The sequence below is a fragment of the Tamandua tetradactyla genome, chromosome 8 (assembly GCF_023851605.1).
Source record: "Tamandua tetradactyla isolate mTamTet1 chromosome 8, mTamTet1.pri, whole genome shotgun sequence".
Classification (NCBI taxonomy): Eukaryota; Metazoa; Chordata; class Mammalia; order Pilosa; family Myrmecophagidae; genus Tamandua; species Tamandua tetradactyla.
Window position 1 is genome coordinate 29,601,963 of NC_135334.1, and position 15,888 is coordinate 29,617,850.

Sequence of the window (15,888 nt, forward strand, 5' to 3'; positions counted from 1 at the left end):
AAAGGTACAGATCAGGTGACTTCTTAATGTTCCTAATGCTAAAAGATTGATTCAGGATGAACTTTTCTGATGACAGTTTTTTGCAGATCTACAACCATGGATTCCAGACATTGACTGTTTTATTTGAGATCTCCCTGACCTTCATTCACCTGCAGGACCAGTGTTTGGCAACTGGTGTCCTTTACCTGCCATTTGTCTGTAAAGGGTATTCTTTCTAATGAAAAGGGCATGCTTTCTGGTTTCTGTGTAGCTGCATCAGCAGCGTTGAACTCCATGCTGAGGAACATATAATTTATAGAGCAATGATTCTGAATTATAGTTGCATATGAGAATCACCTGGTAACCCTTTAAAAAAATGGCCATTCTCTGGTTGACCCCCAGAAATTCTGATTTAGTGGTCTGGAATGGGCCCAGGCATCAGTATTCTTTCAAATTCCCTAGGTGTTTTTTTTATGATATGCAGCTATGTCGGTACCACTGCTATTGATAGAGACAAACAATCACACCAAAGATCAAAGATAAATAGGCGAAATATTTGGTGTCTTTTCCTAATTATGACCCTGGCTACCAGGTTCTGTCTAGGTCTTGCCTCTGCAGACCCTCTTCCTTCCTCTCGCTTGCCTGTCAAACCTTACCTATCCTATGTCCCATTCTTCTGGGCTCTGCTTTCTGCAAAACAATGAACTAATATGGTACTGAAGTGCATTAATGGTTGTTAATAATTTGCCGTGGTATTTTGCCCATTGAGCCTCCTATTCCAGTACATTTGAATGTGAATACAGCTAGAAAAAAAAGGAGAGACTATAATTTTGGCAATTTCATGTAAATTCATTGCCATTTTATTTATTTATTAGATGGGAGGAGAGAGTTTGAGCAGGCAGATCCCATCTTCAGGAAGACTGTCCAACTTTCAAATTCAACCCTTGGCCCCATTTTGACTTATTCAGGTAAGTAATTGTGACTGTTTTGAGTAGAGAATGGGAAACAAAATGTGTGTGGTTATTTAGCACTCCTGCTCAAGACTCACTGAGGGGAGCTTGCCTTATAGAATTTCTATATACTTAGCTCTGTTTATATGAGATAATATATATGTTATCCATGAGATAAATACCTCTTTCCCTTTCTTATTCTGCCACTGGTCTTCCTCAGAGAACTTCTCTGGAGCTGCCACTACCCCCTCAGTCATGAAAGCAAAGGCTAATCTCATTTTGAAAAGGATTACTTAAAATGTGTGCAGTCAACCAACAAGAAAACACTGTATGTATGATTCAAGAGTTGATCTTGTCTCTTATTTCCTTATTAATATCTCTAAGCCTTCCTAGTATTTCCTGTAATGTGTTCCCGTTTTTTCTTGCTAATGAAATTTGTGGTGGTATGTACATAGGAGAGGTGGTAGTTTTCCTGTGCTATGCTATATTTGCAAAGGAATCTTAGGTAATTTTTTTTTTTAACCAAGCCCTTTCCCCCTTCCTTGGACCTTTTTAAATAATTATGTTTATTTTAAAAAGTCTATGATTACTGGAGATATTCTAGGGGTAGGGGGAGAGCACCAAAGTTTTAATTTTTTTTTTTTTTTTTTTTTACCTTCAAGTATGACAGTCTGAAAACATCACAGAGTTTCTGCAATGAAGTTATAGAGACTTTCTTACTGGACAGCAGAGGGCATTCTATTCTCACTAAAATTTTCAGAGCTCCTTTCCTCTGGGAAACTAGTTTCAGTATTTTTGCCTTACACTTGTAGAAATTTCACTGTAAGTTGAAATGTCCGAGTTGCTTTTCTTTAGAACCTGTAACCCAACACTGCACTCCTATGTTGCTGTATTTGTAAAAATTTCCTGGAGAAAACCATGTCCGCAAGTTATCAGTATATGAATTATCCATTACAATAGCAAGTCCCTGGATGGTAGACTGTCCACAGGTAGTTAGTCAAATCTTCTCAGTTAATTTCAATTCTATTTGGGGTGATTGATATGTGTTTGAGTGAAGCAGCTCCTTTTAGGGTCAATTAACAGTCATTTGCCCCTTTAAGGGCAAACTACTTCATACACACTGTTCTAACTTTGCCTCTGCTAACTTGTTAATATTGTCAAAGGCAACCCCCAAAATATATGAACGCCAACACATCCACGGCAGAGTAGCACCACAAAAGGGCCCCAGCCCCCGTAAAATAATGGGACTTAAATACCTTTGAATTGCTCCTCCTGCCTAGGTCCTAGGGTAAGAAGCAAACATCTGCAGAAGGAAACAGAATTTGCACTTTAAAAGTTTATGCTAACCACCTAGGCAGATTTAGGCCTAGGAACAGACATAAGAAAGGTTTCCCTATTTTGTGAAACACCCTCCTTTGAACTCAGTCTTAGAACCATATGAGGAATGTATTGTTTTGTTTTCTTACCCTCTAGAGTGTCACGTTTGTCTATGGAGAAATAATATGAATAATAGCTAGCATTTATTAAGCACTTACTTTGTGCCAGGAATATACTAAGTTACTTTTTTCCACACACAGTCCTCACAGTAACGTTCTGATGTAGGTAACTATTATTATCCTTTTTTTATAGATGGGGAAACTGACATTCAGAGATATTGTCTTGGCCAAGACTTTGTGGCCTCTCTGTTAACCATGACTTTATACTCCCTATTTCATGAACCCTTTAACGCCGCAGCCCATGACCTCCTGTTTTGTACGTAATGTTGGAGTATCTGGAGGATTTGATGGGCCAAGATGAGGACAGGATCCAGTCAAAGTTGTTTCACTTATTTACCACCTTCTGCATCTCCTTCCAGTAACCACATTCTGGAGTTGTCCTAGTAAGAAAGAGTCTGCAGACAGCTCAGCCTCTGTAGGGGCTTTTCTAGAACACTGTGGGCCCCAGCTAATATTTAATCATACAGCTAGATCAGAGAAAGAGCTGGTTTCCTGAAGTCCTAGAAGTTAGTGGAAATTCTGGTTTCTGATTACAGTTCTAGCTGGAGTTCTGCTGAGATGTGGATGGCGTGTCCAGGGTATCTTGGCATGGGTCCATTTTATTCCTGTGACTTTTCTCCCTAACAGTTTGCTGGATACATCAGAAAAGGAAGTTGGCAAGAATACCATATTCCAGGAAGACCACGGGGAAAAGCTTTCAGGGGCCCAAAAAGATTTTACTAAGCTCTGCTTCTGCTAAATCAAACCTCTGTCTAGCTAGAGTTTGAGGACAGTGTGCCCTGTTGCTGAAAGTGACTACTTATGTTGACTGTTATCTATGTCTTATACAAAAATAAGAGAGGAGGGAAATCTGAACCCTACCCTGTGGACATAGCCGGTTTGGACACAAAATAGCTGGGCAGGAGAAGTCTAGCATACCTATCTATGGATGCCATGGGGAAGAGCAGTCAGGGGAAGGTAGAGCACTGACTTCAGAGTGATAACCAAAAGCCAAAAGGTTGGTTTGTTTGAACACGTAATAATTTTCGTGACTCAAAATTCAAAAAGTACAGATGCAATGTGGTATCCTAGATTAGATCCTGAAACAGAAAGATTAGTGGAAAAACAGGTGAAAATTTAAGTCAATTTTAGTAAATAGTAAACAAAGTACATATGAATATCCTGTATATTTAAAACTCTTTCATCTCTGTTTCTCAGGTACCCAGTTACTTTCCCATAACCAAACAATGTTATTAGTTGTGTGTGTCCTTCTAGAGATTTATTTGTGCATATGCAAGTACATGCTTGTACATTCTGCTTTACACAAATGGTAGCATACTATATACACTGCTCTGACCGTGCTTTTTAAGATCAATTTGATATTACACATTTAGGAGCAACCTGTTATTTATGAACATTTTCAGTTTAAGTAATACCATGCAACTTCAATAACATCGTACACTGTGATTTTCTCACTTAACACCGTATCAAAAGTTTCTGTTAAGTTACGTATACTAGCCAGCAAAATAACCAGGGGTTCTGTCCTGAGAACATTAAAGCCTATAGTAGGCCTCAGAGGCCTAAGAATTTTGAGAAAGATCATGATGCTTATTTGAGCATAAATCTACCCTATGTTCAAGGTAAGTACTAATTCTGATTGCTGTTCTTGGGGACTTAGGAGCCTGCATGCCTTCAGCATAGGTCTCCAGATAATCTCTTTTTTGTGGGGGGTGAATGGTCTGAGAATTGAACCTGGGTCTCCCACATGGAAGGTGAGCATTCTACCACTGAACCACTGTGTGCTTTTCTCTTTTTTTGTTTTGGCGTGGGCACAAGATTCATGAGCCTTTTGTAATAAATAGCACAGCTTCTGGCATTTACATTGTGCTTTCCATTTACAAAGCATTTTTATATTCTGGGTGTTATTCTTTACAATCACCCTGAGACATAAGTAGGGTAAGACTTGCCCCTATCTTACCAATCAGAAAACCTTATGGATGGCCTTGAGTCAGGTCTTCTTACTGTGAATCTTGTATCCTTTTCATTCTTTCACATTAGTTTTCTCTGTTGCCAAAGCTCAGTTGACTGGAATGTTTCTTTACCTGTGCCTACTTCCTTAGTAGATAACTATTAATATCTAATATTTGAGGGCTTTTTCTTACAAGGCACTAATCTAAATACTTTATATGAATTGTCTTACTTAATCTTCTTAACAGCTCCACTTTACAGATGTAGAAATCAAGATTCAGAGAGAATAAGTTAATTGCCCAAAGCCCCATGGGTAGTAGATCTGGGACTTAAATCCGGGTCATCCTGATTCTGGAATGTACTGTTTTAACCATTGTATATACTGCCCTGAATCAGAACTGACTGCCCCATTTCTTTGCTTTTCTCTTTCCAATAATCCATGCAAAATTTTGCCCTGAAAACCCAATACCTTTTTAATATATAGTGATGTACAATGGAATGCAGGTACAAATACAGCAGGGAGTAGTGGTAATTTTAAAGCCAGAATCCCATATTGTGAGTTTTATATCTCCTTCCAATTCACTGTGTGACTCCAGGAAAAGTCTCTCTTTGTTGTAGGATTCCCAAGCATAAAAATAGAAATAAAAATTTGCCACAAAGTGAATAGAGGAGAAAAAAGGTGATGATGTTGAGATGAAATTGAGATGAAGGTATTTGGGTTCCTCAGAATGAAGACATCCTCTTTTTTTTAAAACATTTTTTAAAATTTTTTAAATTTTATTTTTTTAAATGCCAAAAAAACATGTAACAAATGCGAATATTCCTATTTTGATCATTCCGTTCTGCATATATAATCAGTAATTCACAATATCATCACATAGTTGCATATTCATCATCATGATAATTTCTTGGAACATTTGTACCTATTCAGAAAAAGAAATAAAACGAAAACAGAAAAAAAAATTTATACATACCATACCCCTTACCGCTCCCTTTCATTGATCACTAGCATTTCAAACTAAATTTATTTTAACATTTGTTCCCCCTATTATTTATTTTTATTCCATATGCGCTACTCGTCTGTTGACAAAGTAGATAAAAGTAGCATCAGACACCAGGTTAAAACATTTTTTATTGGAAAATGTAACATATATACAAAGCAAAGAAAGAAAAAAGCAAAAAATTTCAAAGCACACTTCAACAACTAGTTACAGAACAGATTCCAGAGTTTGTCATGGGCTACTATTCCACCATCTCAGATTTTTCCTTCTTGCTGCTCCTAAACACTGGAGGCTAGAAGGAATATTAATATAATGATTCAGCAATCATACTCGTTTGCCAAACTCTATTTTCTCTGTTATATCTCCTTATTCTTTGATCTTTCTCCCAATCTGTAGGGATCTTTGGGCAATGCCTGTTCTTTCATGTTGAGAAGGGGTATCCACACTAAAGAGGGATGTAATTAATTGATATTCTTAGAGAGGCTGGTCCCTCTAGGTTTTAGGATTTATCTGACCTAGGAACCCTCCTGGAATTATAGGTTCTGAGAAAGCAAACTTAGCACATGAAACCTTTACTGAGTATCAGTTCAAGTCCTAGGTGTTCTCAATAATGAACAGGAGAGATGCTGGTTGAGGTTTAGCAAACCATGGCAATCAGATTTATTTAAGTGAAACTTGCATAAGAGTTACCTCCAGAATAGCCTCTTGACTCTATTTGATCTCTCTTGGCCATTGATGTCTTATTTTATTACAGTTCTTTTCTCCCCTTGGTCTGGAAGACATTGTCAATCCCACAGTGCCAGGACCAGACTCATCCCAGGAACTATGCTTCACACTGCCAGGGAGATCTTCACCCCTGAATGTCATGTCCCATGCAGGAGGGAGGGCAAGGACTTTTCTTGCAGAGTTGGGCCTAGAGAGAGAGAGGCCACATCTGAACAACAAAGAGGTTCCCTGGAAGCAATCCCTAGGCCTCACCATGGGCTGCCTTCGCTTCTGCCTGGCAAGAATCAAGTTTCATAGGGGCAAGCCTCAAAATCAAAGGCTTGGCCCATTCTCCTGGGAGTCTCCAATGGTTGAAAAGGTAACTGGGGCTTCCCAGATGGGAAAGTTCAAGACAACCTTTTTATAAATATAAATTCAAGATACCATTAATGTTATGGTGACAATTACAACATGGCAAGGTATTAAATACAGACCTGGCCATCAATATGCCAGGGTCATCATGCTAAATGAAGACAGCTGGAAAACACCTCTGTGCACCTTAGTTTTTATTTCTGTGAATAAAACTAGAAGGTCCACCCCCAACTTCTTGATGGCCCTTTTGATGGGACAGCACTTGGGAACTGCCCTGAGAGAACTACCCACAAGGCTCTCTCGCCACTCAGGCTTCTCTCCCAGAGAAGTCTCTACTTCTCTGCTTTGTGGAGCAGATCAGTATTTGAACAGAAAGCCTATTTGTGAAGCTCTGTAGAGTCCAAGAGGGAAGCTTAGTAAATGGGAGTCCAGGGGAGGATGAGAATGATGCCATTCAGACTTCCTTAGAACTGACCCTTTTCTGTTGTGAAATTAAGAATGAGAGCTGGGCAGGCCACAGTGGCTCAGCAGGCAAGAATGCCTGCCATGCCAGAGGACCCGGGTTCAGTTCCTGGTGCCTGCCCATGTAAAAAAAAAAAAAAAAAGAAAAAAGAAAAAAAGAATGAGAGCTATTTGCCCAGAAGGATTTGAACAGTGAATAAAAAAGTATTTGCAAAGTCCCCTTGGGGGAATGGTGAGAAAGGGGGAAAATTCAACTTCCCCAGGTGGAGAATTCTTGATATTCTCATAAGCAGTAGGGACAACCAAAGCAATAGGCTGAGCCCCCAATCTTGGGATTTGTTCATATGAAACTTAACCCCACAAAGGATAGGCTAAGCCTACTTAAAATTAGGCTTAAGAGTCACCTCCAAGAGAACCTCTTTTGTTGCTCAGATGTGATCTCTCTTTCTCAGCCAACATGAAAAGCAAACTCACTGCCCTACCCCTCTCTATGTGGGACATGACTCCCAGGAGTGTGAACCTTCCTGGCAATGTGAGACAGAAATCCTAGCATGAGCTGAGACTCAGCACCAAGGGATAGAGAAAACCTTCTTGACCAAAAGAGGGAAGAGCAAAATGAGACAAAATAAAGTGTCAATGGCTGAGAGATTCAAAACAGAGTTGAGAGGTTATCCTGGAAGTTATTCTTATGTATTAAAATGATATCACCTTTTTAGTTAAGGTGTAAAGAGAGGCTGGAGGAAACTGCCTGAAAATGTAGAGCTGTGTGCCAGTAGCCATGTTTCTTGAAGATGATTGTATAATGATATAGCTTTTGCAGTGTGACTGATTGAAGGGCCTTGTGCTTGATGCTTCTTTTGTCTACCTTAGGACAGATGAGTAAAACATGGGAATTGAAGATGGATAAATAATAGGGGGAACAAATGTTAAAATAAATTTAGTAGATTGAAATGCTGGTGGTCAGTGGCAGGGAGGGCTGGGAGGTATGGTATGTATGAATTTTTTCCTGTTGTCTTTATTTCTTTTCCTGAATTGATGCAGATGTTCTGAGAATGATCATGGTGATGAATATACAACTATGTGATGAAAAAAATAAATAAAATTAAAAAAATTATTGAAAAGAGGGAAAAAAGAATGGAATGGTCATTTGGTAAGAATGTTTGTATTTGTATGTTGTTATGTTGAATAAAAAATTTTTTATTTTTTGCAAGAATGGGGCAAAATTCAACCTCCCCATATGGAGAATTCCTGATATTCTCTCTAGCAGTGGGGACAACCAAATCAATAGACCGAGCCCTCACTCAATCTTGGGGTTTGTTCATATGAGACTTATCCCTGCAAAGAATAGACTAAGCCTACTTAAAATTAGGCCTAAGGGTCACCCCCAGAAAATCTCTTTTGTTGCTCAGATGTGGCCTGTCTCTCTCTGAGCCAACACAGCAAGCAAACTCACCACCCTCCCCCTCTCTACATGGGACATGACTCACAGGGGTGTAAACCTCCCAGGCAACGTGGGACAGAAATCCTAGAATGAGCTGGGACTCAGCATCAAGGGGTTGAAAAAACCTTCTCAACTGAAAGGGGGAAGAGAGAAATGAGACAAAATAAAGTGTCAGTGGCTGAGAGATTTCAGAGTCGAGAGGTTATCCTGGAGGTTATTCTTATGCATTTTATAGATATCCCTTCTTTAGTGAAAGGTGTATTACAGAGGCTAGAGGGAAGTGCCTGAAACTGTAGATATGTGTTCCAGTAGCCATGTTTCTTGAAAATGATACAGCTTTTGCCATGTGACTGTGTAACTATGAAAACCTTGTGTCTGATGCTCCTTTGATATATGGTATAGACAGATGAGTAAAAAATATGGATTAAAAATAAATAATAAGGGGAACAAATGTTAAAATAAATTGGATAGATGAAATACTAGTGGTCAATAAGAGGGAGGGGTAAGGGGTGTGGTTTATACGAGTTTTTTCTTTTTTCTTTTTATTTTTTTTTCTGGATGCATATGTTCTAAGCAATGATCACGGTGATGAACATACAACTATGGGATGATATTGTGAGCCACTGATTGCATACCATGGATGGAATATTTGTATGTTAAGAATGCTTGTGTTTGTTTGTTGTTTATCAATAAAAATATTTAAAAAAAAGAAAGAATGAGAGTTATTTGGCCACAAGAAGGAATGAAGTTTTGAGGCATGCAACTAGATGAGTGAAATTTAAGAGCTATATGCTGAATGAAATATCAGGAACAAAAAGACAAATATTATCATGCCTTAATTATATGAACTAACTATAATATAATGCTCTCGACTTTAGTTCAGTGAACTAAAGTCGAGAGCATGGGTTATCAGGTTGGGGCTTATTGTAAAGGCTCCTAGATTGTAAGCTCTTATAGCAGTCACATATTTTCAGGAAATGTAACTCTTCTTTCTAAATTCTGAGATACTGAGCTGTTTGTGTATAACATGGTCTTTCCCAGAATCTTTGAGTATTTATGTGACACCTGAGACTCAGAGTTAGAGCTCTGAAGCTTATGAAAGTCATAAGTACTCCATACAGGAATTGTTTAAAAATTTGAAAAAATGATCAGACATTGAGTAGAGATATGAATGAAGCTGATCTGGATAGGACTATGGTATTTTAGAAATACTGGGTAAAGGATGATATTTTAAAACTCCAACTTCTGTGTGAAACTAAAGGGAGAGATGTTTATTTGGTACAAAATTTATATCATGGATAGGGCATTTCCTAATTTAACTGTATGGTCAATTTAGTGAACACCATAAGTACAGGGAATCTTGAATAGGGCATGAGATTTTGTTGGTTTATCTAGGTTATTGTAATGCCTCAATAAATCCCAGAGTGATTTGTACAGTAAATAAAGAAAATTTAAAGTGTTAGTGGCTGATAGATTTCAAATAGAGTTGAGAGGTTATCCTGGAGGTTATTCTTATGCAGTATATAGATATCCCTTTTTTTTTTTTTGGTATGCTGTATGATGGGGTCACATTTCATTATTTTTCTGTGTAAGTATCCTGTTTTTGCAGCACCATTTGTTGAATTTTTGTTTGTTTGTTTTGCTTGTTTGTTGTTTTTTGGGAAGTGCATGGACCAGGAATCAAACCTAGGTCTCCCTCATGGCAGGCGAGAATTCTACCACTGAACTACCCTTGCACCCTCTTATAGATATTCCTTTTTAGTTTATGGTATATTGGAGTGGCTAGAGGGAAGTACCTGAAGCTATAGAGCTTTGTTCAGTAATAATGGGGAGACAAAGGTTAAAATAAATTGGGTAGATGGAAATACTAGTGGTCAATGACAGGGAGGGGTAAGGGGTATGATATGTTTGCTTTATCCTTTTTCTGGAGTGATGTAAATGTTAAAAAAAAATGATCATGTTGATTAATATACAACTATGTGATGATATTGTGAGCCATTAATTGTACACCATATATGGAATGTTTGTATGTTAAGTTTTATCAATAAAAATATTTTTAAAAAATGGAAAAAAATTCCTTATGGCCTTCAAAAGAAAGCCTAGCACAGTGTGACTATGATTGTGAAAACCTTGTGTCTGATGCTTCTTTTATCTACCTTATGGACAGATGAGTAAAACATATGGATTAAAAATAAATAAATAATGGGGGAACAAATGTTAAAATAAATTTAGTAGATTGAAATGCTAGTGATCAATGAAAGGGAGGGGTAAGGGGTGTGGTATGTGTGAATTTTTTTCTGTTTTCTTTTTATTTCTTTTTCTGAATTGATGCAAATGTTCTAAGAAATGATCATGATGATGAATATACAACTATGTGACAAAAAAAGAATGTTCATATTGTATGATTGGTTTTATTAATAAAAATAAAAATAAAAAAAGGCCTAGCAGAGCTTGGCAAATGATTTTTTATAGCTGTGACTAGTCCAGACCAGAAGAATTGTATGTTTCAGTGAAAATCTATTTTGTTTCTGTGCATATGGTATGAGATGCCACTGAAAACTGTCACCAGTATTGTATATAGCAGCAAAAAATACAAAATGACTTCAAAAAAAAGAATGAGAGCTATTACAGCACAGGGGTGGATGACTGGTGATTCCATCTGCCTGTGCTTCCCCATAGTCTTGATGCTTTGTTTTACTGGAACTGGCTTTGTTTTACTGGAACTGGGGAAATTTCAGCTAATCCTTTCTTTCCTTGATTGAAAGATGGATGGTGCATGAGTGAAGAGCATGTAGGTGTCAGAACTTTGCTTTTATGCTGAGAATATCATATTGTTTCCTGAGAGCTGCCTTACATCCTCAACCTAATCTCACCTGTTGCCTCTAGACTTCCCCTTTCTCTAGTCTTTAGCTTCCTGTGGTTGTGGGAAGGGGAGAGGAGACAAGAGGGAGCAACAGAAAGGAAACAAGGATATGGAAAAGCTCAATGCCACATTATTGTTTTTGTAGAGTTTAGCTGACTTCCATATATCCAGCAAAAGAGAGAACATCTTTTTAACCTGGCAGAAATCACAGTAGATAGGAACAGTACTGTTTATTGAGAAGTAGTTGTAAACGTAATTTGCTTTTGCTAGAAATTTGTAATTTTGCTTTTTGTAGCCTCCGAAGAATCTCTGAGATTCCGCCTGATACAGACGTTTAAATGGAAATTATTTTGCCAGATGAACTTATAAAATCAGTGATTTTAAAACATAAGTGTACATGAGAATCAACAAGGGTGCATATTAAAACGTCTGGTACCCTCTCAGGAACTCATTCAGTAGGTCTGGTGTAGAGGCCAGGAATCTGCATTTTTTAACAAAGTAGCTTAGGTAATTCAGATGGCCAGTAGACCGAAATCCCCAAAAGACTGCTTTGGACTTTGTTTTTGTTTCCATTTGGCCCAGTTTTTTAAATAGTCTCTTTTTTTTCTCCTGAAGTCTGTTTCAGTCACTTTCTTTATTGAAGGATTTATTAGCATCTCTAGGTTTATTACATGTGTCATTCTCACAGCATCATGGTAACTAGAGAGAGAACCAAAGGTTGTTAGCCCCTTTTTATTGGGGGGCTGGCGTATAGGCATAGGAAGAGGAAGGTTATGATGGTTATAATGAGTCAGAGGCAGAGGTGGGAATTGAAGTACAGAACTGATGACTCTCAAAGCAGGCAGTTTTATGGGGCTTTATTTTCTTGGCCCATGATTTCATATTTAATCATAGTTATTCCTCAGGACTCCAGCTCACTGTGCTTGGGTAAGCAAAGCATATTTAAGTTTTAAACAAAATAACATCATCAGTGTGCCAAATTTGTTAGTATATGTAGTTAGTATATTAGCATCCTAGCTGCTAAAATAAATACGATACAATGGCTTGGTTTAACAACAGGAATTTATTATTAAAAATTCAGAGGCTAGGTACTTAAAATTAGGCCTAAGAGTCACCTCCAAGAGAACCTCTTTTGTTGCTCAGATGTGGCCTCTCTCTCAGCCAAGACAAGCCAACTCACAGCCCTCCACCTCTTTACATGGGACATGGCTCCCAGGGGTGTGGACCTTCCTAGCAATGTAAGATAGAAATCCTAGGATAAGCTGGGACTCAGCATCAAGGGATTGAGAAAACCTTCTGGACCAAAAGGGGGAAGATCGAAATGAGACAAAGTGTCAATGGCTGAGAGATTCCAAACAGAGTTGAGAGGTTATCCTGGAGGTTATTCTTACATATTATATAGATACCACCTTTTTTAGTTAAGGTGTAATGGAGAGGCTGGAGGGAACTGCCTGAAAATATAGAGCTGTGTTCCAGTAGCTATGTTTCTTGAAGATGACTGTATAATGATATAGCTTTTGCAGTGTGACTGTGTGATTGTGAAAACCTCGTGTCTGATGCTGTTTTTATCTACCTTATTGACAGATGAGTAAAACATATGGATTAAAAATAAATAAATAATAGGTGGAACAAATGTTAAAATAAATTTAGTAGATTGAAATGCTGGTGATTGGTAAGGGGGACAAGTAGGAGGTATGGTATGTATGAATTTTTTTCTTTTTATTTCTTTTTCTGAATTGATGCAAATGTTCTAAGAGGTGATCGTGGTGATGAATATACAACTATGTGATGATATTGTGAGTTATTGTTTATATACCAAGAATGGAATGACCATATGGTAAGAATGTTTGTGTTTGTATGCTGTTATGTTTAAAAAATTTTTTTAAATTAAGAAAAAAAAAATTCAGAGGCTAGAATGGCTTGTTACCTCCCGGGGTCAGTTTATTCTGGCTGTCTGGCAATCTCTGGGGTTCCTTGGCTTTTCTATCACATTGTAATGCCCATGACAGCATCAAAATTCTCCTTTCTCTTCCCAGTTCATTGATTTCCAATTTATCCCTCTGTGGCTTCTTACTGTTTGTCAATTTCCTTTGCTTCTGTTGGATTAAGGTCCACCCTCATTGAGTTTGGGCACAGTTTATATAATAACATCTTCAAAGGCTCTATTTACAAGTAGGTTAATACCCACAGGACCAGGGGTTGGGACCTGAACATGCCTTTTGTGGGATGGTGGGGAGGGCGACATGATTTAATCCCCAACAAGGCTCTTCTAAACTTGAGCTACTATCTAGAAGATAATATGTGTGAAACTGATCTGATCTACTTCTCTGTGCTTGCTTATCATTTCTGAAGCCTTTTTACATAAAGTATATGGGAACAGATTTCTCCTCCCTCTACCAAAATGTCCTTCTGATCCTCTTCTAACTGTTAAAATCCTCTGTGTCCTCAAACTTGAGTAGTATATGGATCATTTTTAAAGTAAAAAAAATCCTAAAAATTCTTGATTTAAATTATTTTTTATTACAGTGTTACTTAGCTTTACAAATACAAATCAGGAATATCAAGTCCTTTTATTTACCTTTCTTCCAACTGAAAAAAAGTAAAATAAAACACGTTTACAATTAAATACAAATGAAACCACAAACTAGTAATATTTGTATTGATAATATAGTAACTTAACATGACAAATGATGCTGTTTTGCTGAAACTAAACCATACCTTGTATCTTAACCATGGTATTGCTTGGCAAAGTTCAGCTACTTTTTTTTTTAATTAAAAAAAATTTTTTTAAATACCAAAAAACACCAAATAAACTCAAACATTCGTAACTTTTGATCATTCTATTCTACGTATATAATCAGTAATTCACAATATTAGTTCAGCTATTTTTGAATTTATATGCCTATGACACCAAGTGACCATCAGTATCCGAATTTTCTTACACTTTCCTCTGTTAGAAGTACTGAGACTATGCAGACCCGTGATGTCATTTGGTTTTCACTTTCTGCATAAAAGCATCAATTTTATTTTAAATCTACCTCTGTTCCTTTCTTACTATCCCAGAAGAATAAAAAGAGCCCTGAAACACACAGGCAAATGTAGGTGCTGAAATTGTATGGCAATCCTAGGATATAAGGTGGTCATCCAAGTAATCCAAAAATTACTTATGCAAATCTAAAAATAATTATCGAAATGAAAACAAATTAAAACCCTAGAGAATACATCTGCAGGCCTAATGTAAGAACACTGTTCAGGTACTTTGGTAACTTTTCTCTACTACCAAAAACCATGTTTACTATGTTTACTTCCAGGGACCCTATGTTTAAAAAAATTTTTTTTTCTCCTAAGTTGCATTTATTAATTGTTAATCAGACACATAGAATTACCATTCCAGAGCTTGTGATCAAGCATATGTGGTTCTCACTCTGAGTTGCTTAAATTTCAGTTCAAAGAAAAAAAAAAAAGATGTTTCAGTTATTCTGTGCTCCCTTAACAAGGGTAAATGAAAATTTTACATTAGGTTTTGTAATAAGAAAGAATTCAAAAACCTTACCTCTAACCATTGCTGCTTTTGAGAACTGTTGGAAGTCTAGGAAGGCCATTTTAGGTTTTTCCTGTACAAGTCAAATAGCCACCCCACCCACTTTGAAGAATTAGGCTTGTCCTAGTTTTATTTCTAGCATGTTAAGGAGCTAAAAAAATAAGGAGAAAGAAAATACAACACAAGGTTATACCATCTCAGTCTTTATCCTTTCTTCTGATTTCATTTGTGCCCCCAGGCCTCCTCCCTCTATCATTTTCACATTCAGCTTCCTTCAGGGTTTTAACATTATTGTATTACAGTTAGGTAGTATTGTGCTATCCATTTCTGAATTGATGCAAATGTTCTAAGAAATGATCATGATGATGAATATACAACTGTGTAATGATATTGTGAGTTATTGATTATACAACAAGAATGGAATGATCATATGATAAGAATGTTTGTGTTTATATGTGGTTATGTTTCATAAATAAAGAAAATAAGAAAATACAACACAAGGGACAATTCCAGATCCAAGATTGAAAAGAAACACAAAAACAAGAAAGCAGTATGTTTTTAACAGCTTGCGTAGAGAAAGTGGAAAAAATACTGACTGGGGAGTTTGGAAGGCACTGTTCATTTTCTCTCACCGCCTACGTCATCTGCCTTATAGAGCAGAAGCTAGAATCAGTAATCCGGGCGAATAGGCCTTAGGAGGAGGTTTTGCAGACGTCTGAGGCTGGAGAAATTTGTGCTGGAGACCCCAGTTGATAAGGGCCAGGATGAAAGCAGAGAAAGGAGTCCAAGTCTTCCCCTCTCCCTCCGGCCTTGGGAATCCTGTTTGGCATGCCCGTGTGTTAACAGAGCTCAGTAAGGATCACTTAGGTAGGTCCCTGGCCCCTTCAGACCACAACGAGATGGAAGAATCCCAGTTCGTGCGTCTCTGGGCTGAAGTAACGGCGCGGGGCATCCAGTCAGCGAAACCTTCTGGAGTTCAGATGTACAGGTCTTGCACCTGGGGTCCAGTAGGAACCTCCGCTAGCCGGCAGGAGAGATTCGGCTTCCGGGGTTGGGTTCCGCCGAGCCCGCGCGTGGGCCTTGGCTCCTCCTCCTTGGGCCTGGGCGCGGGGCGGGGCGGAGTAGGGGCGG

At 37.9% G+C, this 15,888-nt stretch overlaps 1 protein-coding gene across 2 annotated transcripts in view; it reads left to right on the plus strand.

The window, feature by feature from the left end:
• The window catches only part of ALG9 (ALG9 alpha-1,2-mannosyltransferase), a 222,550-nt gene extending 221,275 nt beyond the window's left edge, over positions 1-1,275 (plus strand). For both annotated transcript variants that reach the window (XM_077112967.1, XM_077112970.1), the window contains exons 16-17: positions 855-947; positions 1,150-1,275. In XM_077112967.1, coding sequence (XP_076969082.1) covers positions 855-947; positions 1,150-1,226 — 170 coding nt within the window. In that variant the 3' untranslated portion in view covers positions 1,227-1,275. The remainder of the gene's footprint in view (positions 1-854; positions 948-1,149) is intronic.
• Positions 1,276-15,888: the final 14,613 nt, after the last annotated feature.